This window comes from Rissa tridactyla, chromosome 15 (genome assembly GCF_028500815.1).
Source record: "Rissa tridactyla isolate bRisTri1 chromosome 15, bRisTri1.patW.cur.20221130, whole genome shotgun sequence".
Lineage (NCBI taxonomy): Eukaryota > Metazoa > Chordata > Aves > Charadriiformes > Laridae > Rissa > Rissa tridactyla.
The window spans coordinates 15,188,385-15,214,381 of NC_071480.1; the positions used below are offsets into that span (position 1 = coordinate 15,188,385).

Genomic DNA, 25,997 nt, shown 5'->3' on the forward strand with positions numbered 1-25,997 from the left:
GGTTAGGTATTTTGAATACGTTTTGATTTAAAAACAATTAATACTCTGTTGTTAGGTACCGACTTCAAACAGTAAGATCATTGGCTGGAGTGAGCCTTATGTTGCGATTGTTGTGGGCATGTCTCAAATGGGATGATATGGCAGCAAAAGCTCCACCTGGGGGAGGAACTACACGTACAGGTATTATTTCTGTAAATTTCTGGGTTTCTTAATGCAAAGCGTTTCTGTAAAGGCTTGACGTTAGCTATGGCATTTGAATTATTTTAGTCAACAGTTTTTATTAGTTGCCGTTTCTCTACCCGGAGTGTATTGGGTTGATTGGAGGTTTAGCTTTTATTTGTTTTTTGTTATTAACATATTGGGACTAATTTGTTGTAGAAACAACTGAAACTGAAATTACAACAACAGAAATAATCAAGCGAAGAGATGTTGGTCCATATGGCATCCGGTCAGAGTACTGTATAAGAAAAATTATTTGTCCCATTGGTGTACCAGAGGCTCCGAAAGGTATGTTTGTTTGTACCTTTTTTTCCTCCCCCTTCCCATAGGTTCCTGCAGAAATGGAGGCAACTGGATCTTTACGTTAATTCAGACCATCAAGGGAGCAAATATAGCTTGACATGAACTATTCATTCGCCTACGGGAAACAAATGGTGCATTTAACTAACTGATGTGATTTACCTGAAGCTGAAAGGCCTTCCTGTTGATAAAATGAGGCTGAAAAAGACACTGAATCTTGTTTTACACTTTTAATTTTGTTTTATGATTGAGCTTAATGTGTGTGTTTTGACTGTTCTCTAAAGAAACTCCAACGCCGCAGAGGAAGGGACTGCGATCAAGTGCACTAAGGCCAAAAAGGCCAGAAACACCCAAGCAAACGGGCCCTGTTATAATTGAAAGTTGGGTAGCAGAGGAGGAATTGGAGCTATGGGAGATCAGGGCATTTGCTGAAAGGTAAACCAACTCAAATGAGCTTTTAAAGAAAGCAGTTTTCATTTGTGTGTGTATGTTAAATAAAAGTTCCCAGTAGAGAACAAAAGCTCAGTAGCTGCGGTCAGTTAAAGCTGATCTGTGTTGCTTTTTTACTGTGCCTTTTGATAATAATGATAGTCAAGCTTAAAGTTGCAAAGCTAAACTATTTGCTGGTACCAAAACAAACTTACGCAAATCTTGCAGATTTGTTAGAACTAATATTATATTAATTTTTCCATGCTTATGAACTAATCGTTGTGTGCTAAAAGGCTGTTACTGTAATGCATGGAAAACCTTTAGGCTACTTTTCGCGTGACTTCAAACGCTATGTGTTTAAATACTTCTAGAATACAAAGAAAACAAATGTATGCAAGCAAAGTAAAGGTAAATGCAGCCTGAGGATATTCAAGTCATAAAATTAATATCTTCAGTATTGCATGCTTAGAGTGGGAACAACATTTTTGAGTCTCAGAAAGAATTGTTTAAAACTAATGGTATTACATGGATTGTTTGCAGTCTCAGATGTAATTATAAATTCCAGTTTTGATTAATAGTTGCCTGTAAGGTGTTGCAGTAGTTTAACATCAGAGTATTTCAGGGAGGTTGCATGCAACTTCAATAGTTTATTTCAAAATACTTTTAAAGCCGTGACCAGCTTTTTAGTGATCTTCAGTCTTGACGTTTGTTCTTGTAAGAGCAATTAAACTGGATAAAATGAAATCCAGTTTGATGGTTGGATTTTATGTGATGGTATAACTTACTCTCGGTTGTGTCTTTGGCAGGGTGGAGAAGGAAAAGGCACAGGCAGTTGAACAACAGGCTAAGGTTAGTGAACAGAAGAAGGCAGAGGAGTTCAAGGCCCAATTGGAGGCTCAACTAAAACACCAACGATTGGCTGCCCAGCAGGTGGGGGAGCTATTGGTAGTCCCACCTGTCAGCAACCATGCACTGGTAGTCCACGTCCATTAAAACACAAAAAACAAAGTTTATCTTCCACCATTTTTCAAATAGGTTCCACTTCTTGTGCAAACTAAGCCATCAAACGATGCTGCTCCCACTGTGTACATTCATTATTTTGAAACGGGGTTAAGGCAAAGACTTGTTTTGGATATTTTTTTTTTTTTCATCTAATTTATAACACTTGAAAAAGGTTTAGTTTGCTTCCATTTTAAAAGGCTGAGAAGCCCCAATCTCCAGGTAAGGTCAACAGTGTTCTGTGCTGTAATGGAGAGCTGCCTTGGTGTATAGCTGCCTTGGGAATACAGCTGCATTTGTTCTTCATACTTCAATCAGATTGAATCTTTTGATTTTTATCCTATCCAAAGTTGTCTCAATAAAGCCCCTTGATAACTTTTAAAAAATATATATATGTATGTATGTATGTATAGCTGTAAGTGTGTGTACGTGTATATATAAATGTGTGCAATTAAAATTGGGAAACCCAGTGCCATGTTGATATTTCACATACGTTATTAAGAATTGTGCTTTTTTCCAACTTACTCCTTTTTCATTTCATCTTCACTGAAGAAAATACATTACTAGTGAATGAGTGTTTCTCATTTGTGGGCATTACAGCAGTATAATGCTAACCAAACACTGAATTTTAAATCAGTAAATAAAGAGATAATTCCACTAACATAAGGAAGAATGTTAGATTAGTTGGAATTTAAAAGAGCTTACTGATACTATCCCATCGCAAAGTGGCTCTAAATTAAATGTAACTTCTTGACAATTACAGCACAGAAAGTTGCAGGGTAAGGTAAGGTATTTTGAATCTAATTTTTTTTTTTTAAGCGAGCTTCAAACTGGATTTACAGTTAAAAGAATAATTTCTAAAATTACTTTCTTAATGGTGAAGTAGAGTGATGCACTCTATTTTTTCTGTAACTGGCAGGATCTCAGCTCAGGCAGCTCTAAACTTAGGAATGGTAGTAATAAACTTGATGTTAATGACGGTGTACTGCTGATTGACATAGATGCAGGCTGTATGCACATGGTCAAAGACAAATATAGATGGGTATTTTTCAAAGTTTTTTAACCTTTCAGATTAATCTGAGACTAATTATTAAGTTTTCTTTACAGTAAAGAGCCCAGTGAAATTAACGTAAGCTGAGGATTTTAAAGATACTATGAAGGAGAATTTCTGGCTGTGTACTATCAGCAGAGCTGTTGTTCTGCAGGTCAGGGACTCTTGTGCTGTAGGGCATGCACAGCCTGTTCTTCAGTCCTTTACAACTTGGACTGAAATCCTACCAGAGTCCTTTATTTTTCAGTACTGAAAAGAGACAGCATTTATTTTACAAAATCTGAAAATGCTAATCATCCCTTTCCTTAATTTTTTTTTTTTTTAAATTCTGCAGAAACGGCTGGAACAGCAGAAGCAGATCCCTGCAGCCGGGGTGGCCCCCGCGGTCACTACGGCCAGCAGCACGGCAACCACTGTCTCAGCACCACAGAAGGTTGTGGTGGGCCCTTTAGCAGGCCCGGTCCCCACTGGAACCAAAGTAGTACTTACTACAAAAGTGGGCTCTCCAGCTACAGTAACATTCCAACAGAATAAGAATTTCCATCAGACTTTTGCTACTTGGGTTAAACAAGGCCAATCTTCAACAGGTAAGTAGCCACTTGTCATGGAAAGAACATGTAAATGGGATGAACTCCATCACAGCACCTACGCCTTCTCCAGAATATATACCATTATTACATTTCTTGTTATCTTTGCTCTTAACTCTCGTGCTAAGTCGGCAGGACACTTCTGAGATAATACCTGTCTGGTTTTTCTTTGTTCAGACTTGCTAGGTAGTCTTATTTCTGACCTGGCTCGTCTATTACTGACCGTTGTTGTACTAGTAATCATTGACAGCTATGCTGTCATGTCATAAACATACTGTTTCCAAAAAAGAGTCTTTACCAGAGAAAGCATGACACATTCAAAAACGATTGTAAAAATAATCTTGTAGTTTGCTGTTTCGTACTTGAAAATAGTCATTTCATTGACTAACTACTCTGCTCTAAAACTGACTGTTCTGTGTACCTCAATAGCCACTAGCACAGCCGCCACTTCAGCCACAACCATTGCCAGCACAGGGCAGACCTTCCAGATCTCAGGCAGTCCAGTAACGATGGCAGGGAAAGTGATAACTAAGCTGCCACTCCCTGCAAACAGCAAGATTGTTGCCGTCAATGTGCCATCAACTCAAGGAGGTAGGGGAAAGGGAACGGAATTAAAAATGTATTGCAGCTTGCTGATTAATTCTCCATTGACGCTATTTTCCCAGTGAAGTAAACTGTGACTTGAAGGGGGAAGAAATATTTATGTATGTACAAGTTTCTAGAGCTTGTTCCCCCTGTATTGCATATTTGTGTCCGTAGGGGAAAAAATGCAAGTTTTTTTGCCTATAAATTAGTCTGCATTTCATAGTGCAAAATTAGAGGTTTTATTTTTAACGGTGTGGAATGAAGCATGCTGTTTTTTTCGTTGTCTAAATTATACATCAATAAAACAACTTTCTTCACAAAAAAAAAGCTGCTGTTCTTAGTTATTAATGCTTGCATCTGCTCTTCACTGATGAGCAACAGTTTGGCTCCGAACTAAGATTAGTGATTTTTATTTCTTGCCTCAAGAAGAGGACTTAATACTTTGAGATTTGTGAATGTGTATTGAACAGAAAAGCTCAATTCTCTGTCTCCGTTATACTTAGCATCTGAGGAAGTCACGAAGGCTACTAGTTTTGTATTGAAATTTCTTAGGTGACAGGAAAAGCATTACCCATTTTCTTCAGCACCACAAGGTTGTAGGTGAAAGGTGTTTAAACTGGTCTCCTACGTTTTAAATTAATCAGATTATAGCTTTTAATGGTTGTATAATACTAATTGTGGCGCCCTGTCAATGCGAGGACTTACTTGCTGTTACCATCAAACTGATCTTTGTCAAGATTCACTCTTTCCTCAGTCTTTTCTAAAACACCTGTTTCCTAACTTAAAATGTAGTAGGACTATCGACAAAGTCCAGTGCTGCCTCTTTTTACAATATGACAAAGGTTCTCCCGAGAAATGTTGAAAGACTCAAAGGTGTTCTAGAAACCTGGAGACTGATTTCTAAATGCCACCCTGGAGTTGCATTTACTTCTTTTGCTGGCAATTTAAGTCATTAATGAATTCTCAATTTTTCTTTAATTAGGTGTTGTTCAAGTTCAGCAGAAGGTATTGGGTATCATTCCATCAACTACAGGTGCAAGTCAAACATTTACTTCATTCCAGCCAAGGACCGCAACCGTAACGATTAGGCCAAATACCACAGGGACGTTAGGAACAACGAGCACTTCACAAGTAAGACGGTTTTCTGATTATTTAATGCAAAAAATGTGGGTGCATATCTTTTAAGTTATTGGCAGATATTAAAAGTTCTGTCTAGTCACTTCTCAATGTTTTTGGCTCATCTCAGCAATAGCGTTTATGGATCCTTTATTCCAAGGAGGTACAACAATTCTCTCCGATTGGAAAAATTAATAGTTTAGAGCTTGGTAAGCCTTGGCAGTGTGGGCATGGATGAAAAAATACTGGATCTGCTTGTATCTTGCCATTTCTTACTATATTAAAATTAAAAAAAATAATAATATATAAAACCACATCAGGGCCATATCCCAGCAGCTTTTTTCACAAGTTTACATCTGCACTCCATTCTGGTGTATGTAGGTAGTGCAAGGGACACCGCTCCGCCCCGGTATGACAGTAATACGGACACCCCTTCAGCAGTCAACGCTTGGAAAGACCATCATTCGAACACCTCTAGTGGTGCAACAAGGTATTCTTCCAGCCAGTAGGTTCATTTTAATATTTAAATTTCCAGTGTGAAATCCATGGTTTGTTTCTTCATAAATACTTTCTGAATCGTGTGTCCCAATGCAAAAATACCTCATTTTGATGCTTGACTTCTATTAAGTGCCTTTTCTGGCTTTTGAATGTGTTGGTTGCAGGCTTTGTCAGTGTTGTTCATCATTGACACCAGGATCTTTACGTCCATTCGTTTGAAAACAAAAATAAAAGTTTAGAATAATTGTGCATTGAGAAAGCCTTTTTTTTTTTTTTTAAAAGGCAAGCTAAGTGTTTGAAGTACTCTGTAAGTATGTGAATTGAATTAAAATGGAAAACATTTTGCAGACATTTTTAGTCAACCACACAGACAAATGGTTTGTAAAGAAAACTTACGTGCAAACTGCAGTGTTTGCTTCACTTACCTGGTTGTACGCTACCGCGAGTCGTTGGTGACTGGGAGGTTTGCTGTGCTAATGGTTAAAATGTTGGAAACACATTTCTTACCACAAATTATTCTCTTACAGGTCAGACACAGCAAGTGGTGACGCAAATCATCAGGGGTCAGCCTGTCTCAACAGCAGTCTCTAGTACCAGCACAGCTTCTTCCAGTGCTGGACAGAAGATGGTCACAAGTCCTGGCACACCGCCTCAGATACAGCCACAAACCACACCGCAGCCCCCTCGCCCTCAGCAGGGACAAGTGAAGCTTACTATGGCCCAACTCACGCAACTAACACAAGGCCAGGTAAAATATTTTACATCCTCTGGGCATGAAAATGTGCTAATAGTTCTGATACATCTTAGCGAGCCTTTGGATTTCAGCAGTGTAGTGTATCTGCTCATAAATTTGTTTCAGCCTTCATTTGGGATGACCGATGGCATAATAACAGACTGAAAGAAGCTTAAACACTATATGTAAAGTCTTAAATATCTCTTCCTATTGTATTCCCTAGTAATATAACTAGCATCAGGAAAGTTTAGCACAATGGAAAATTCTTTGCATTAATAGCAGTAAGGAACATAATTATTTTGTATTTTGTAGAGATTCAGAACATAATGTTCATTCCTTGTCATTTGATTTTATGCAAAGATTTAGTTTTCATGTTATCCAGAGTCTCAGAGGAAAAATTACAGTAGGTGGAGCCGGAGGAGGAAAAAGTTCTTACAGCTTCTGCTCAGATCATGAAGGTCTGTTGGCAAAAAATAAGTTTAGAGTCAAGCCATAGGGTAAAAACAGACTTCTGTGAGTTACCACAATAGCTACTCTTCAAATTATAAATAATATGTATAAATTATTGTAATATATAGTCTACTTGTTGCCGGATAAGATTGTTCTGTGTGGAACAAGAGAGTTCACTTCTACACCAAAAGATTCAGAAGGTTTTTTGTAGGGACCTTATTCTATTCGATGGGTTCACAAAACGTGAAGTTCTGCGATGCAGGTGTTGGGAGCATACCCTGCCTTCTCCATCGCTGAGCTGAGTGGTGTCGCGAGCTGCCTGAGTGTTAGCTTAAGCAACAGAAATTCACAATACATTGCAGACCGAACAGTCAGTCGTGAAAGCTCACCCTTGGGCAGGATCTGATACATGGTTAGGAAATATTTTCAGTGCCGAGAACTTTTACACAAACTGTTGGGGTTCTTGAGAAAGTAATTAATAGTGTGTCTACAATTATTCATGCTCTGTATTGCTTGTAAATTCTAGGAACAAAGGTGTTCCATTGTAGCTGCTTTCTGGCTAGAGTTCTTGTCGATATTTGGATGAAAATATGTGTAACTAATTCCAACCCAGTAATCTGTTGATGACAGTATTGTCAAAAGTATTTTAGTATTTCGTGATCTCACATGCTATGTATGTGGTAAAAGTATTGAATTCTGAAATCCAAAACCCTAATTCTCCCGATTTTCACCAAAGTATGTCTAAGAAATGTCTCACTAATACATCAATATTAACTTTTTTTTTTAGGGTGGCAGTCAAGGATTAACTGTGGTAATTCAGGGACAAGGTCAAACTACTGGTCAATTACAATTAATCCCTCAGGGTGTGACGGTAATACCTGGTCCAGGACAACAGCTTATGCAAGCAGCTATGCCAAATGGTACAATTCAGAGATTTCTTTTCACCCCACTACCAGCAGCTGCTACTACAGCTAGCACAACTACAACAACAGTTTCTACTTCAACCACGGGTAAGCTTTGTTCTCCTCAGCAGAAAAATCTTCAATTTAGGTTGCACGGGAGTTTTTATGGAGTTGGAGATGGTCTCTTGTTACAGTAAATTTGTTGGAAGCGTATTATAAGCTTAGAAATCTCTTGAGTTTCTGCATAGAGCTTTGCAGTAGATCTAAAAGGTTCAAATTAGTAAGGCTCGCAGACGTGTCATCTGAAATGAATGGAATACCTGTTTTTATCCTTCACAGCTACAGGGGAACAGAAGCCAGCTCTACAGGCACAGCCAACATCGGTGCTGCCGCCGGTTCAGCCGCAGCCTCAGGGTCAGCAGCAAGCGCAGCCCCAAGCGCAGAACCAGGGCGCTCAGCCCGTGCCGCTGGCCCAGCCGCAGGCACCGCAGCCGGCTCTGCAGCCCGAAACCCAGGCCCAGCCTGAACCTCAGACTCCGGCGACGGTTGACTCTCCAGTCACACCTGAAGCACAATCGTCTAAATCTCCAGTTCAGTCTCCAGCACAGCCCCAGGCTCAAGGGCAATCTCCAGTGCAAGTCCAGAGTCAGCCGCAGACTGCAGTCCTTCCACAAGGCCAGTCCCAAGCCCAGCCTCAGCAACCAGCTCAGGTGCAGACTACAACCCAACAACAGATTCAGATGCAGCCCCATGCTCCCATACAAATTCAAGCTCAGCTGCAGCAATCACAGCCTCAGGTTCAGACTTCGGTCTCAACCCTTCCAACTACTCAAAGTTTAAATCAGGTTCCTGTGCAATCCCCAACTCGTCCTCAGCTGCAACTTCAGCAGCCTCCAACAAAAGTTATTGCAGTGCCTCAGCTTCAGCAACAAGTCCAAGTTCTCTCTCAGCTTCAGTCACATGTTGTGGCTCAGATACAAGCCCAACAAGGCAGTGTGCCCCAGCAGATCAAGCTTCAGTTACCTATTCAGATCCAACAAAGTAGCCCAGTACAGGCTCACCAGATTCAGAATGTGGTGACAGTTCAAGCAGCTAGTGTTCAGGAGCAGCTGCAGAGAGTTCAGCAGCTCAGGGAGCAGCAACAGAAGAAAAAGCAGCAACAGATAGAAATTAAACGTGAGCACACCCTTCAGGCTTCTAATCAAAGTGACATTATCCAGAAACAGGTAAAGTTAACAGAAGGAAATGAAAACTTCATTAATGAAACAAATCTCATTTTAAATGCCTGTTCTTGTTAACAATGTTAATACATTTGATAGGCAGTTAATTTGATTCTTTCAAAGTTAGTGCACGATTGCTTTTGGCAATTTAATTAACTATTCTAGGTTAATTCAGCACATCAGGTCGATTGTACCATGTTTGCAGTCTTCTGGCACCTTCATTTGACTTTCCACTAGCTGCTGGGACAGTACGTCTTTATTCTCAGTTCAGGAAGGCTAGGTTGTAGACAGGAGAGCTGATGTTCACAACACATGTACTTCCATTGCCTGCTGTAGGAAACTGAGGTTTCAAAGAGGTATCTGAAATGTAATGCTGTTGGATGGCTGCGGGGCTTAAAAAAAAATATATATATATATAATAGTCTCTTACCATTTCTTAAAATAAAACAACCAGTCACTGAAGAAATACTGTCAATTTACATTTAGTCCCTAGGTTTTAACTTGGCATAAGCAAAATATCCTACTCTCTGGGGGGTGGAGATGATGTTAATTTTCAATTTCATTTTCAAATAATTGCTTTAAACAAGCACTGCTCCCCTGATAAAATCAGTTTTATTTTGTCACTGAAATAAATAACACTTTTTTTCTTTAAGTTAGGAAATGTCCTGGTTCTCCCAGTAATGTTATGAAATACTGGCTAAAGCTTTCCTGTTTTATTTTGGATTCTGTATCATCCTACAGGTGGTTATGAAACAGAATGCTGTCATAGAACACTTGAAGCAGAAGAAGACACTGACTCCAGCTGAGAGGGAAGAAAATCAGAGGTGAATATCCATCATAGTGCATCTTTACGTGCAAAAGTTTTACATCTATAACATCCTTTAATGGTGGTATAATAAAACACTGGTTTGTAAAAACTTACTTAAAGACATTTTGCTATTTTAAAAATTGGTTAAAGTAACAGTCATAATGACGTTCTTTAAGTAATCGAATCCTGTATATTCTCAATTTTATTTTGATTATATGTTTTTAAAGTGAAATTTTGTACTGCATGTGTTTAGAGCTGGCCACAGTTTTTAACTTCAAGGTACAAAACATCCTTGAAGGAGCACAGAATAGAGAATTAATGGTTCTCTTGCAGAAAAGCCTGGGTTTTGTTTATCCTTTATCATGGCAGTTTATTTCCATTCTTGGCCACTGTACATCCCACTCTACAGAAGGAGTTGAAGAATTGGGAGATAGCGCTATTCGACAAAAAAGGAGATTTTTATGCCTGAAGGTGCTAAACACAGATTTGGAGCGTTTGTCATTTGTCTTGGGTTATTTTGACTCCTTTTCACTCATGCAGTTGCTTCAGTTGGATAATCACAAGAGAGTGTGTGTGTTGTCAGTACGCAAAAGATTAATGTTTTCTATAAAATTTTGATCATCGAATCAGAGTACAAGCTTTGTTGATTACAACAGTATCACTAGGTGCTACTCACCTAATGTTCGCAATCGCATCGAGAATAAGAGGTGTTATCGTATACTCTTCATTTAACGGTGTCCACAAGAGTTCTAACTAGCTTGCTTTGTGGTACAGCTGTCTTGTCTTCTCCAGAAGTGTAGCTGGGCTATCTTTCCTGGTGAAAAAACAGACTAAACCGAGTAGATACAGTTCAGGTAAAAAGAGCAAAGTAAACAAAATGGTACGGCCCTACAAAACAGCTAGCGTATTACACTGTCATCAAAATACGGATGTATATCAAAAGACAATACGTCTGAGCTGAAGAGTACGGAGTTAACAGCAGCTGCTTGCCCTGGCCGCTGCTATTTTGTTGTTTGCTTCCAGCTCATGTGTCAATGGGAGTTATTTTTCACGGTCACTCTGGCAACGAGAAGCATTGTTTTCTAGAGGGTTTGAAATAGAATGGGAAGGGAAAAGTAAATTCAGAAGAACCAAAATACATTCATTTTCTGATTGAAATATAAAGCAGAATAAATGAAAATTGCAGAACAAATGAGCAGGAAAAGAGATTTATAAAGCAGATGAAAAATTAAGCCTGAGTTGTCATTAGTGAAGAAATTGGGAACCGTTTTATAGTGAATTTGATGCACTGAAAAATCAGTCCTTATGGCAAAACACAAAAACTTAGTAATATTTGGTGGTCACTGGAGGGTGGAAATGTATGTTTTGGAAGTTGTTACAGGCTTCCGGCTTGCTTTCATCCCACATCAGAATAAACAACATCCAGTTCTTTCAAACACGTTTGTGGAAACTGAACCGAGTTGTCGTGGTTTTGGCCGGATTGGCCCATCAGAACAACAGATGGCCCTCCCCCCCACTCTCCTCAGAGAGGAGAGGAAGAGATAAGGAGATTTACGAGTTTAGAAAAAGAACTAAACTACTTTAATGAAAATAATAATAAATAAGAAAATAGTAAATAATAATAGAATAATAAAAATTAAAGAAAAAAGTATACAATATATACACAACCGTATCCAGCTCCCAGGATGACGATCGCGTCACCAGCAGACACGGGGAAAGTCCCAGACTGGAGTCAGCGACGGACAGGAGCTGAATTCCGGAACTAGAGTCAGGAATGCTCGGATCGGGATCAAAGGCAGACGAACAGACAGGGTCCTCCTCAGACGTCGGCCATTGAAGAAAGAGCGAGCCGGAGCCCCCTTGCCCCTTTGATCCCTCAGCTTTTATACGGAGCGTGGTGCAGATGGGATGGAATACCCTGTTGGTCAGTTTGGGGTCCCCTGTCCCGTCTGCTCCTCCCTGCAGGTGGGACCCCTCTGTGCTTCCACGCTTCCGACCCTCTAACAGGGCAAGCAGCGAAGTTAGCTGACCTTGGTTGTTATAGCAATAAGTCTAAGCAAGAGCCCCTGTGCATACAGTTCCTTGGTGTAATCAGGTCTTATCACTCTGAGAGTGAACGGTTTCTAAAGAATATGCTGTTAATTTCAGGCTTTAGTCAGTTAGAAGAAGCCCAGCTAAAAAGTAAAATTACAAATCAGAAAATTGTTTCTGTTTTACCTCAAACCAGGACATAAGTGAAAATACCTCTCATCGTACCGAAGCCTTAGCTCTGGTTGGAGTTTTGTAGGGGAAGGAGAGGAATGATCAGTAACATGAAATTGGGACTGGCCCTCTTGAGCCTAACTAGGGACGTCATCTCTCCCCGCGGTGTTCTAGTAAATAAGTGGGAGTGGGAGCAATGTGTGTTACTAAATTTACCTTGTAGTCTTAAGAAATGTAGTAATTTAGCTTGCGACTTGCAGAGACTGGAGAATTAAGTGGTTCTGCATTCTCAACTGGGGATAAATAGGCAGCTCAGCACAACGTACTTTTCCTTTATTTCTTCCCCAGAATGATTGTGTGCAACCAAGTGATGAAATATATTCTGGATAAGATAGACAAAGAGGAAAAACAGGCAGCTAAGAAACGAAAACGAGAAGAGAGCGTAGAACAGAAGCGCAGTAAACAGAATGCTACTAAACTCTCAGCTCTGCTCTTCAAGCATAAAGAACAGCTGAAAGCTGAAATATTGAAAAAAAGAGCACTTCTGGACAAGGATCTACAAATTGAAGTGCAGGTAAGGACAGGTATTCTCAAAGACTAATTTGATTTTAGGGTGGGGAGAACATTTCTGCGTTCATTTTTGATTTATCTGTTTGCTCAGTGAGCGTTTAAAGAAAGATACGGGAAGAAGTTCCTGTTGCAGATGCGCAGATCTCTGCGAAGCTAGTATATGTCCTTTTTATGCTTCTTGGGTTCCTCTGGACTGAAATTGCCTTGTTTCCTGAAACAGCTTCTGATAAATTACAGCCAACGGGTCATAGTAGGCTAAGAGTGTCATCCCTTAATGTTATGTGAATTGTAGGTTAAGCACATTTAAAACATTGCATATTTAAATGGCTCTGATTATTTTCTTTTGGTTAAGCATTGGGATTTATGTCTAGATTTTAATCCTGTCCTGGAATAATCACATGAAGTCCCTCACTCTCTATTTATTCGTTTAACATACTTCAGGAGGAGCTAAAGAAAGACTTGACTAAAATTAAGAAAGAAAAAGAAAAAGCCCAGGCAGCTGCCGCGGCAGCAGCAGCCGCAGCTGCAGCAGCCGCAGCTGCAGCCGCTGCACCACCGCCGCCGCCACCACTGCCACCGCCGCCGCCGCCACAGCATGCAGCCGGCGTCACCTCCTCCTCCTCCACCACCGTCCCGATGCCAGTATCCTCCCAGAAGAGGAAGCGAGAGGAGGAGAAAGATTCGTCAGCTTCCAAGTCCAAGAAAAAGAAAATGATTTCTACTACCTCAAAGGAAACAAAGAAGGACACAAAGCTTTACTGCATCTGTAAAACGCCTTACGATGAGTCTAAGTGAGTAGCCAACGCCGTAGCCCTCTCCTGTGTATTCCTAGCTTTAGCTTTAGTGTTTAGCTGTTAGTGCAAGGTAGTGCTAGAACCGGAGATAGGGTAGCAGGTGTTATTGCAGTGATCACTAAGGCATAAAGAATAAAGTCTCTGTTTTCCACTAGCAGTTACAAAACTATTAACATACTTGATTTATACTATTAATGTACATGATTTATATTTCTACTTGTTTGCATGTTTCCATTGTATGACCTTTCTGTCTCACATGCACATACTCTTTTTCTTTTTTTTTCCTCCTCTCTCTTATTCTTTCTTTTGCCGTTTTGCCTCTGCCTCGGAAGCAAGTGACAATTTGGTTTGAGCAATTTCTTGTGCACAAGTAGCTGGTGTTCTTTAGAAATAGCTTTGGTACCGTCTTCCAATAAATTACTGGTTTTTGGTAAGTCAATAGACAGTAAAGGGCGTTCCGAGTTCCTGGAGTGCAGTTCACTTTGGACAATGTTTCAGGTAGAAATGTTTTCTGTGTGTTATAATTTACATCCCAGGGTTGATAAAAAAAAGAACGTGTAAGCATTTGACAAAGTGAAAACTGCAGTTCTCTGTAGTTTGATTCTGACTGTGGACGAGGAAAAATATTTACGCTATGTACAAAGTTTGTGAAGAAATTTCGTAGGTGCTGGAGCAGAGGATTGAGTGGGTTGCAGGGGACAGCGTTACGCAGTTCTGCTTAAGCTAGAAGTGACTGCCATCAGTAACTAGCAATGGTTAACATGTGATAGCTGTGTAGAGATGTATGTAAATAAATTTGACTTCACACCAGTTCCAAGTGAGTATGTGTCTGCTCAACAAGCGACAATACCAAAGAGTATTAATTGGTGTCATTTGGTGGTGATTGAAGTGCTGATAACAGGAGGAAAGGGTAGAGGTGGAGCGGTGCTTTCACTCCAGCAAGGGTTCTTCATTCCACAGGTGGGGCCAGGACTAGGGGATCTCTTGAGGTTCCTTCTAGCCTTTTATTTTTTTAGTATATAGATGTATTTCCAAATGAAGTTGAGGTCTTTGGGTTTTTTCACCTTGCCTTGCAGTTCAGCAGCTCTGACCATTACACCAGCGTGGGGAATGGCACGGCTCTCTGTGCTGCCGTTGCTGTAGGAACAGTGGGTTTCTGATGCTGTTGTTAATTCACTGTTCATTCTAAGGGATGTCTAAGGGATATCTCGCTTCAAGTCAGAACGTTGTGTTAGGCTTTCTATCACCTAGTAAACTTAGGAGGATACCCTGTTCTCGTTTGGTCGTGATACCGAACACAGGTCTGTGTGTTACCGCTGCCCTTGTTAGTGAGCGATAGAACTGTCACAAAACTAAAATGGGATGAACGAATTCTGTGGGCGAAAGGATTCATCAGACTCACTCCGGCTCCAGTGGGCGTTTGAGTAAGCTGGTGAGAAATGTGGGCACAGGGTGAGTTTTGGAGGCCTGAATTGAGAACTGTGCTTAAATGCACGGAATAAAAACTTCAAGAAAATGAAATGTTAATAACTTAGTAGTATACTTAGCAATATGATTCAGTTCAGCTGCTTTGCTTTTTATGAATTCTAAATTTTATGTTCTTGCAAACGATGACTGTACTGTTGAACCACATTATCCTTTCACTATTGAGAAAGGAATTAGTCAAGTTTTAAAACGGTTTTCTGATAAACTTTTTTTATTTTCCTATGTATATAGGCATCAGATACTCCTCTTTGTGCTGGTGTCTGTCTTCTACTTCAGAAAAGATAGATGTGCTGCTTGAAAAGCTAATTTGTGGTATATTGTGAATACCCGATGCATTTTTTAGGACGTAGTAAATCCTCAAAAGTCGTTCTGTTGTGTATTTTATTGCAAATCTCTTACGTTTAGTTCTGGTTTGTGATACTCCAGGGCTGTAAGGATTTGCTCATGCTGGTTTCGAGGGTGGTCAGTAAGGGTATCCTTCTAAGATTCCTACTGAGATTCCAACGTATTTGTTAAAGCATCGTGTGACACCCGTTCCACATTCTGGTGCCAAGGTTCGGCATCTACATCCAGGCCTAAACGTGCTTCCAGATCACCAGGAGCAAACAGACGCGGTCCCTCTTGGCGAGAGGACACGGGCTGAATCGCTGGTGATAGTTGTCGGAAGGAGCCGTGTCTGTCCATTCTTTATGGAAGGTTGGGTTGTATGATAATGTTATTTATTTTTTTTAGGATTTGTCTGACTGAAAATTAAGAGAAAAGGGAGGATCTGAGTATGCGGGACGTATGCAGATGCCCAAGAAATTAGAGATGCTTGTTTTGTGGAACACGTGCTAGCTTCTGTCCTGTTGCTGGTGTGCAGTGTCCGGCGGGCAGTGCTTGCAGGCGGGGGGCAGGAATTCCTACAGCAGCACCTGGCAGGTGGTTGGCAGTCTCCAAAATTTAGGAGGATGGAGGTTCTGAGTCAGCTTGCTTTTGCTTAGGCAGAGAGAATGGATGTGTAACTTCGCCCATCTGGTTGGTTGTCACTAGTCATAGGTATGTTTTGAGATATCCATACACAAAATGTCAAACATCCTTGCATAATATTTTACAGTTTTGTCATCATTCTGTGCAAGGTCCCATTCCCATGATTCTGTACCTGGTCCCCTTCGCTTTGTGTCATACCACATCTGGTTCCGTCACACAGCTGTGTCTGAGAGTAGACATTATTCTCTGAAGAAAGGTCCACGTTCCAATTTGTTGCAATTTTGAGTAGTTTAATATCTGTTTTTCAGTGCGCCCTTCCCTCCCCCCCCCACCCCAAAAAAAAAAAAAGGCAATTACGACAACCATGTCCTGACCCAGTTTTCTTTCATATCATGTTATACCAATATGTACCCTACCCATGGCTGGTATGCATGTTCTTCGTAGTATACTCGTAACTCCTAGTTGGTGTTTGCGCTTTGCTTTTGTTTTTTAAATTAACTGAGACCTACATTTTCAAATCTTAAGGAAATGTTTCAGTGGCTTTTGAGCTACGGTTTTGAAAATGTAAATCTTTTTCTTTGGCCTTGTCTTTTTGTGCCTTTTACAGTTTTTCACACACGCATTGGAGACATACGTTTTTAGCCCAGTTTTGTCAAAAGTCTGGTTACATATTGATGTGCATTTTAATGAACTGTCAATTTAAAATTGACCCAAGTGACCTTACTGACAGCATAGCAGCAGCATGAGATGTTAGTTTGTGAGGCTAGAATGCTAGGAAGCAGGGAAACCAAGACAGAAAATTGAAGAAACAGGCCAGCGAGAAAGCGCATCAGGGAGAAGAGCAGGGAAAAGTGCCATGCCATTTGAAATGACAATTACATTGTCATTTTCATTGTGAATACTTTTAGGTTCTATATTGGCTGTGATCTTTGTACTAACTGGTATCATGGAGAATGTGTTGGCATCACAGAAAAGGAGGCTAAGAAAATGGATGTGTACATCTGTAATGATTGTAAACGGGCACAAGAGGGCAGCAGTGAGGAATTGTACTGTATCTGCAGAACACCTTATGATGAGTCGCAGTGAGTTCTGATAAGAACCTCTTCTTTGATGTTTAGGTAGCAAACTGCTCTGACTGTGGTTACCTGTTCCTTACAAAGCAAAACCCAAGTTACTCTGCATATGTTGTACTCGTTTGTAATACCGATTGCTTTTCAGTAATTGTCTTCCTCTCCAAAATGTTTCTATACAGTAAATGTTTAGGAAAAGTGACGTTTTCAGGGTGGTGAAAATGTGTTGGTTTTGTTTGTTTGTCTTAAAAAAAAAAACAAAAAACCAAAAAAACCGTGTACTTTAAATTGGGAATTTTATTTTTTTCTTTCTTTCTTTAACAAGGGATGGTTAGATTAAAAGACAAATGTAGTATTTAGTGGAATTTTTTGTGCTTTAGTCTGATCTGGGTAGAAAGTATAATTTTCATATGGGGGTATATGGTCGGTATCTTTACTATAAGGCTTTGTGTCATAGATTCCCCCTCCCGTATTCAATTACAAGACTGAAGCTTCCATTTGAAAAACGGCTGTACAGAGTGAAACGAGCCCTAGTTGTAGCCCAGTTTGCACAAAATGTATCTTGAATTATTTTGGAATACTGGTTGGGTGAGACTTCTGGCATTACACTGTTCCTTTCAACTCTAAAGCAGAGGAATGACTTTTGAAATCTTGATTGCTTGAAAGTGTCTAGTATAAAATCTAGAAACTAATTTTGAAATGGTCTGTAATTTAGCCTGTTTGCAAATATAAAAGCAGTTTGAATAGTGTAATTAGAATTTGTCCGTCTGAAATATTACGTTACGCTGTTGTACTTGATCGTGCCGAGTATCTGCTTGCGTGCAGGGGATTGCAGGCTTATGTATTTAAATGTGACCGTTGTATTCCACAGATCAAGTCGCTAACATTTTTGTGGCTCTTGCAGATTTTACATTGGCTGCGACCGATGTCAGAACTGGTATCACGGGCGCTGTGTTGGCATCTTACAAAGCGAGGCAGATCTCATTGATGAGTACGTGTGTCCGCAGTGTCAGTCCACCGAAGATGCCATGACTGTGCTCAGTCCACTAACTGATAAAGATTATGAAGGCTTAAGAAGAGTACTACGTTCCTTACAGGTGGGAATAAGGGTGGCAGCAAAGCGGAGTGATGTACTCTGTAGGACATATCTAGGGAGTAGGCTTTGATTTCTCTTCTAGTAGTTTTGAGACTTTATAAAAAGGAAATCGCAAAGCTTTTTTTTCTTTGTGAGAAATGCCACTGTGTCAGCTGCAAACTTGATTGGTATTATAGTGCTGAGGAGTATTTACAATAATTAGTATATCACTGCTTCTGAGGTAGCGAAACTAAACAGTCTCTTCAGGGGAAGGCTTTTAAAGGAAGCAGGTTTGCGCAGAGTACCAAAAGGCGGAGCGGCAGCCTCACTGCACAGCGTGTAGAAGGTGCGATGTTCTGCTCTCAGATTAGTTTTCTGTAATTTCTGGCCTACCTTTCTCTACTTTAATCTCAGAGATACTAGATTTCAAGAGTGTTCCCACAGAAAGTCGTTATCAGCATGTAAATGATGGCGTCCTGATAATAAGGATTACCTCGCTGTCTGTTACAGCATATTTCTGGTTTATCTGTCACTCCCAGATAGGCCTTTGCTGCTACAACTGTAAAGAAGTTTTCAGAATTTGGGTAAAATAATTGTGTGGTAACAGAAATCCTCAAAGAGCAGCGTTTTGTGTTGTCCTATATTTTGCAGACATTTGTGAAAACACATTAATTTTAGAGTACTTGGAAGTGAAAACAGTGGCTGATTTCTGGGTGTGAAGAGCCAAGCGCTCTCGGTAAATTCCTTGCATCCTTTTCTATGCAGCCTGTGTAGCGCCGTATCCTGTTATGTCTGAATTTCACGTTGTTTCCCGTTTTGAAGACCAACTACTCAGTCATTGACACTGAGCTTTAAAATTTAAAACTTTACCCAGTCATCAGATGAGAACTAGTTACCTCTTCGTATAATGCTGCGCTTCTTCCTTAAATTCATCTCTAGACCCCAACAGATAAAAGCATAATGAAAATATTTAGCTAATAATAGCGCAAATTTAACTTAATTATTTTTTTTAATTGTATCTTGTTTTCCTGACAGGCTCACAAGATGGCATGGCCGTTCCTAGAACCAGTAGATCCCAACGATGCACCAGACTATTATGGTGTCATTAAAGAGCCGATGGGTAAGTGTTTCTGAGCAATAGCGCGAGTGAGTGGATTCGGGTTTTCGAATGTCAAATTAATTGCCTGCTGACCATTTCCGTCCTAGGGATCTTAAAGATATGTTCTGCAGAATACACAGTTTTTGCTGTTAGGCAGATGAAACAATGTGATTTCTCACTGATATATTTAGAAGCTCACGAGGGTTAATATATCTACTTTGAGCTAACTTCTTAGCCCTAAATACCGTTGGACTGATGTATAAAATGGGAAATTCAGTTCAGCAGTAGGATAGAATTCTTGGTTTTAGATTACTGCATTTATTTCAAGAGGACAATTTTGCTATGTTTTGCTTTGCTTGGCTTTTTTCTGTCTTTGTGCACCAGTTCCTCCTACAAAGGGGGGGTTGCGTACTCTGGAGTTTGAGGAGGACGCGGTGCTAATACAGTTAAGTTTGACGTGCGGCTGAAGGTGGAGTTTAAAATTATCTTCATCCGACTTGGTGGTGTACTAAATTTCATGCTGTATGTAATTCGTCTTTAAAGCTAGATGAACAAGAGTTGATTCAAGCGCTGGGCGGGGGAAGTGGCAGAGGAGATGCGGCAGCTTCACAGTGTTTTACTCTGATCTCAGTAGACCGTAGCAATTAGCTAGGAATAAGCTAGGTAAGCATGTGAATGTGAAACCTCTTGGGGACATCTGCCTCCTGCCAGAAATGGTGTTGCTAAATGTTATTCCTTTCCCTACAGTTACTGAACCCGTACCTTTTCACACGTCTCAGTGAGAGCTGGTGTAGCGTTTGATCTTTCCCACCTACTCCTTATTGATCCCACAAATAGGAAAGTTAAATTTAGTATCTTGACAAAATTATAGTACGTTGACTGAAAATAATACCTTGCTTAGGAATCGTTTCCTTTTCTGTTCCAAAGTTTTGGATTGTGCCGTTATGAAAATGCTAAATAGTGCCTGCTCTGTAATTGATGGGTTAAAGTTGATAAGAAAAGCTCAAGTAATAACGTAATTAAGCATATGATGGTTGACTGAAGTGAACAAAAGTGTATTCAGCTCTTTCTGATGTAACTAGCAGGAAAATAAAGTTGTCAGTATGCAAGTAAACATGTGTAAAATACACGGGGTAATCTGGGCCCATCTAGGTTTGTTTTTACACATTCTGGCATGACTGGCATTTCAAAGTAAGCATTTTAAGGGCATTTTCCAAGAGCAGGTCATTGTTTTTCCAGCTAAAAGTGCCCCTATACATTTAGACAGCTACATTTGTAATTGGCACTTCTCGTTCCTCTCCCTCTTTTTAATTTACATTTGCATTAAAGTAGGACAATCGCTGCTTGCTTCACCGTTCCGGTCTCATTAATGTGTCTAGTCAGAATGAGAGCACCGGCATTTTGCATGATCCTGCACTTGAAATCTCTTTCATCTGTGCCATGAGGTAACGCACGTATGCCCACGAGAACTGGTAACTCATTCAAAGCCAACCAGGAGTTCAAACAAATCATCAGAAGGTCCGATAGCTGCTACCTGTACGCGTAGGACTCCACCTCAGTGAGGGCTGTAGAGAAAATAAAGCACAAGTAACTGAGTCCAGATTTGTCTGACTTTTTTTTTTCTCCTTAATTTCTTCAGAAAAAGCAAGTAGCTTCCTGCAAAGACCCACGTTTTCCAATGTCATTTTGATACTTGCATTTTACTTTAGCTGCACACGGCATCTCCACGTGTAAGTGTGGATCCTGAAGGAGACCTGCTGGTGTCACCGCCTCACAGCCAGCGTTCGGGGAAAGCAACTAACCGAGATAGGCTTTGCTTCCCACAGCCTCACAATCCGAGCTTCTGTTTGGGATGAAAATGTCTCATTTTAATAATCTTTCGTTTCTTTAAAGACCTTGCCACCATGGAGGAAAGAATACTGAAACGTTACTACAAAAAGGTCACGGAATTTGTGGCAGATATGACCAAAATTTTTGATAACTGTCGTTACTACAATCCAAGCGACTCCCCTTTTTACCAGTGTGCAGAAGTTCTCGAATCGTTCTTTGTACAGAAACTAAAAGGATTTAAGGCAAGCAGGTAAGCTAAAATCTTCCTCATCTGCTCTTCGTCCTCATGTTCTGTTGTCCCCTAAAATCTCCTTAATGCTTTTGTGAGCTTCCCTTGCATTCGTACAGGGATTTGCCGCTCCGTGCGCTTTCCTGGACAGCAGCTTTTCTTTTCAAGGGGAAAAAAAAATAAAAATCTGTTCTGTAATAGCCAGCTGTCATTTTCCGTCAAAATTAAGGCTTAAATATGATTTTATGGAGGTTACTTTGTAATGTTTGTTCAAAATGAGTTGTTAGATGCAAATTTGGGCAGTGTCGTAAATGATTTTGGAACGACACTTTCAGTCATGGCTGCAGAACACTTCCCGAGACTCCTTTCTGACCGGGACAAATCCTGCGGTTGCGTTGTTCTGGTCATGGTCTGCTGCGCACTGAGTACTGTTCAGATGCCAAAAAGAGACAGTCCTTCCGTGAAGCTTATGATCTAATGAAGGAGATTAAAATAATTTTTACTACTTTCTCTCATCTTTTTATGATTTCCCATATTTGAAATGGGGAGAAAAATAAGGTTTAAAGTAAGATATGGAAAACTGAACACAATTCAAAATTAACTACTTAAAATTAAACTTATTTTTTATAATGTTTTTCTGTCGAAGAATCGATGTAGAGCATTTCCCTAAAGAAGACGACTAGGCAGCTCTGCTGCAGTTTTTTTTCTTTTTCTTGCCGACTCTGTCTGGTAGCCCGCACAGGGGAGTCGTGTGGCACCAGCCAGATTATCATGGGATAATTCGTCCAGCTGCTCCTAAACCCGGCTTACTCGCCCCAGCCACGGAGCGCACGGATCTCGGCAGTATCACCGGTGTGTCGCAGCATCAGCCACCTGTGAGGGTCACGCGTGCCGGGTGCCTGTCAGCCGCGCTCAGGAGTGCTGTGAGTGCAGGGGCTGCCGTTGTCCGCCCGGCTGTGGGGTGAAGGCTGTAGCAGGCTGCCGCTCCAAAGGTTCATGCCGGATTAGGTCCATCTGTAATTAACCAAATGGAAAGCTCCACTATGTGTCCGGCATTGTGGAAGCTGTCCGATTTTCAGCATGCAGCGAGGGTAGGATCGATAAGAAGGGATGGGATCAAATGAATTAGTCCAGCATTTTTCTTTCCAATTTAACACTGCATTAATGATTTTTATCAGGTAGTTTTCAACTCATGTTTCCGTCATCTTGCTTTAGCTGGTTATCTGGCATTTTGCACGCTGATTTCTTTGCTGCATCTTATTTGTTATTGTTTTTCATTTATACCATCCGTCTTCTTTCTTTTCTTGCAGATTGTGATATCTTTAGTCTGAACTTTTTAACTGGAGTCAAAACTGGATGTTGGGGTCACTTTGTTTTATTGTACAATTCGATGACATTAAACTGCCCTAAAAATCCAGATCATTTGTCTAAAAAGTAAATGTTGTCGAGTTTTTGCTTTTTGTTACCGGCAAACGTGTGCTGGTAAACATAACTGTATTAACAAAAAAACTGTCCCATTCCTCGAATACTGTATTGAGAAAAACAAAAAATTCATTTTGGAAACCGTGTATTTTATTGTTTTATTTTCAGTCACTAATAAAACTGTGAATGTCAAAGAGGAGTTTTGCTGAACTCTGATTAGCAAAAATGTGATTTTTTTAACATGCCTGTTCAGTTTTTTCTATTAAGTTAACCCAAAGACTTCTTGAATAAATTTAAGCAAAGTATACGTTATTATAAATAGTCACAATTTAAAATGTCTTTTTTTTTTTTTTTAATGGACTACTATTATGTAAATATGAGAGTAAAACTGATTTCAGGCATCTTGGAATATTCCAGTGACACGCTGCGTTTTACAAGTACTGAAATATTTGTATACTGCAGGAGAAAATGTGCTTAAAATTCAGAGAGAATTCTTTTAAGTGTTCTTGTCTGAAGGGGGAAAAAATAAATGGAAGCAACATGGTGGTAGTTCCCTCCTTGTGCTTTACCCTCGGCAACACCTTTGTGGCAACTGTGTTCTCCAACATGAAGGGTGCTTAATTCTTGACTTTCTTCTGCATTCTGCAGGTCCCATAACAACAAACTGCAGTCTACAGCTTCTTAGAGTTCAGCGTGTTAACCTAACACACGAGCAAGAATCTGGTTGTCTGAAAATTTTTAACTGAGAAGCCAGATGTTTTTAGTCAGGTTATCCTGACGAGACTTGATGTAAACTGCGTTTTTATTGGTCACAACAGTCAAATTATATTCTTGGCTTATTTTGTCCAAAGGACAAAGAAATAAAAATCAGCAGCACCACTTTCTTGTCAAGATCAAATTGTTGTACTATTGTGGCAGAAGCAGGAAAACTTTGTTTTGTTGAAGGAGAGAGAGAAAGAGAGCAAGAAAAAAAGATACAGTAAATGGGGTCACGTTTAACTCCATGGAAATGCCACGTCTGTTCTTCAGTGAAGAAGCTGGTTTAAAGTCCACACAGAAAACTTTGACTGTATTTATTTATTGTTGCAAAAAAGACGCTTTTTTATTGCTGCCCTCATTTGTCAGCTAATTATTTTTTCTTATAAATCCAGCCCCGGTCACATGTAATCCATTCTGTATCTTAACATGATTCCTGTAGGTAAAAGTACAAGAAGACCTCTAGGTGTCTTTTCTTTCTATGAAAGGAGCTGCTATGTACACATGTGCACACACACACAACTGGGAATCAACAATGAGTTTATCATTCATGGTAGATAAAAACAATTAAGCTTGCATAAAAGTTGGGCTGAGTGGTCATGGACTACAGACTCTGTTGCCTTGAATATAACAGTACAATTTGTCATTTACTCTGCACCAGACTGAAACGAGTAAAATCTATTTGAAGGTATCTTGTTTGTAAACATTTGTCAGATTCTAATTTTTTTCTTTTGTATTAAAATTCAAAATATGGATGTATATGAAACAAAATAAATGGAGATAATTGTTCTCCCCACAGATGTAGGTGTCTTTGAGTGTGCGCTAATATGTTTGTAACGCTCTGGGGATCTGTTCGGATATTTCACGTGCTGGGGGAGGGAAGTGGCCGGGGAGATCTGACTTTGTCTGGCTCCAGAGGTGGCGTTCACTACGTTTCGTTCCTGAGCAGCTGTTATCCCTTCATAAAGCTTCTGCAGTGGTGCCAAAATTACTGTAACCAATAACGTGGTAGGAAGTATTTTGTGAAATGTCACTGCCCACCGCTGGATTAGGTGATATTTCGCCAAGTGCTCTAGGCATGTGAAGTACCGGGTGTAATTCTGGCTGGGAGAGGCTCTGGACTGCTCCGCGGTGGCCTGTCCGAGGAGTGCGGCTCCGAGGGATAACCTGGAGTCAGGAGAAGATGCCGATTGCAGATGACGCTGCAGTTTCTTTCCGATCTGTCGCTGCCCCGGCGCGTATCTGAATGACTTGCCGATGTTGCCCGTCTGTAGTTCTCAGCCATGGTTTGCGTGCGGCTCTCCACCCGTGTGACAAGCTTTTGCACTAATTCACACTCTGTTCTGCAGCGATCCGGGATTTACCCGATTGACGGATAAGCTCCTTTTGGGTTTAACCTCACACCTTGCTATGCAAGAACCTCTTCTGTTATTTTTTTTTTCTTAAAAAGATGTTGCTACTGACCACACTTTCTTACACTTCCAGGCTCAGGTGTACAGGTTCTTCTGGGATAACTTTATCTAATAAAAACCCGTGGTTTTTTGTACATACAAATGTTGTCATTTAACCTCTATGTGAAAAATTAATAATTGTTCAATGTGAAAACAATAATCCATTTATGCTTCTTAAAGTTGAAGAAGAGTAGTTGCATTTAGGTTATGTTGTCCTTTGACGTTTAAAAGAAATGCTGCATATTGTATGCATTGTGTTTTTAATGCAAAAAGGAAAAATCTCAACTTTTAACAGCATTTGAACATATCCTGCATCTCGTCAAAACTTCACAGTATTTCTGTACTATTTATTCATATATAAATACATATATGACATCATTTAAAACTTTCCTACCTGTAGGCAATAGATCGCTATGTTTTTAACAAATTGTGGCAAACTGAAGAGTACTTTTTTGTACCTTATAGGACACATCATCCTAGACAAATAAAGTAACGTGTTTGACATTGATTTGGTGGTGTTTCTAATGAAACATTTGATAATGTTAATTGTGTGCAGGTCTTGGCTTTGCCAGATTATAGATAATTGCCAGGGAGTCAGGTTGATCAGGGAAATAACTCATACCTGCCGTTTAATCGTGCCGAGAGCCTTTTATAGTGTTTTCAGTTGCCGTTGAGTAGGTTGAGGTACTTTTCTTGATTTATTACTGGTTTTCTTTAATAGTTTATTTGTGTTACTGAAAATATATCAGTCTTATAATTAATGCCCGCCTTCCTTAAAAGCATGGTAAATTCATAGGATTTGTGATCTCTGTTCAGTCGTTCTCCTCTTTGTATTTTTATAAATTTTTGCAACGTTTGTTTCAAAATGGTCATATATTGTAATTCAGATTTTGGTAATGTGAGCTATACCAACTTGATTGTCTTTTGTCTCCTCAAACAAATTTGAAGCAATTATCCTTGGTCTAGATTTAGTTCCTGTGAAAGTTAATGGGATTTAAAGCAGAATAAAACATTTGGCTTACCCAAAAGCCTTGAGTTAACCCCAGGAAGACAATAATGTTCCTGTACACCTGGATCTCTGGGTATTGACTGCAGAATTTTCATGCTTATTCTGCTGGGGAAAAAATGATGTAAGGCATCAAAAAATG

General features: G+C 40.0%; 1 protein-coding gene across 15 annotated transcripts in view; it reads left to right on the top strand.

Moving 5' to 3' along the window:
* BPTF (bromodomain PHD finger transcription factor) overlaps positions 1-25,357 on the top strand; it is a 58,848-nt gene extending 33,491 nt beyond the window's left edge. For 5 of the 15 annotated variants that reach the window (XM_054221221.1, XM_054221225.1, XM_054221231.1 and 2 more), the window contains 19 exons: positions 56-180; positions 379-507; positions 804-954; positions 1,755-1,878; positions 3,333-3,585; positions 4,015-4,176; positions 5,153-5,301; positions 5,668-5,791; positions 6,312-6,532; positions 7,755-7,977; positions 8,209-9,095; positions 9,831-9,913; positions 12,448-12,673; positions 13,111-13,460; positions 16,826-16,999; positions 17,892-18,084; positions 19,098-19,182; positions 21,055-21,241; positions 23,291-25,357. In XM_054221221.1, the coding sequence (XP_054077196.1) occupies positions 56-180; positions 379-507; positions 804-954; positions 1,755-1,878; positions 3,333-3,585; positions 4,015-4,176; positions 5,153-5,301; positions 5,668-5,791; positions 6,312-6,532; positions 7,755-7,977; positions 8,209-9,095; positions 9,831-9,913; positions 12,448-12,673; positions 13,111-13,460; positions 16,826-16,999; positions 17,892-18,084; positions 19,098-19,182; positions 21,055-21,241; positions 23,291-23,327 (3,883 nt within the window). In that variant the 3' untranslated portion in view covers positions 23,328-25,357. Of the gene's footprint in view, positions 1-55; positions 181-378; positions 508-803; positions 955-1,754; positions 1,879-3,332; positions 3,586-4,014; positions 4,177-5,152; positions 5,302-5,667; positions 5,792-6,311; positions 6,533-7,754; positions 7,978-8,208; positions 9,096-9,830; positions 9,914-12,447; positions 12,674-13,110; positions 13,461-16,825; positions 17,000-17,891; positions 18,085-19,097; positions 19,183-21,054; positions 21,242-22,530 lie in introns of all 15 variants that reach the window. The other 10 variants (XM_054221226.1, XM_054221227.1, XM_054221233.1 and 7 more) reach the window with 8 other exon arrangements.
* Positions 25,358-25,997: the final 640 nt, after the last annotated feature.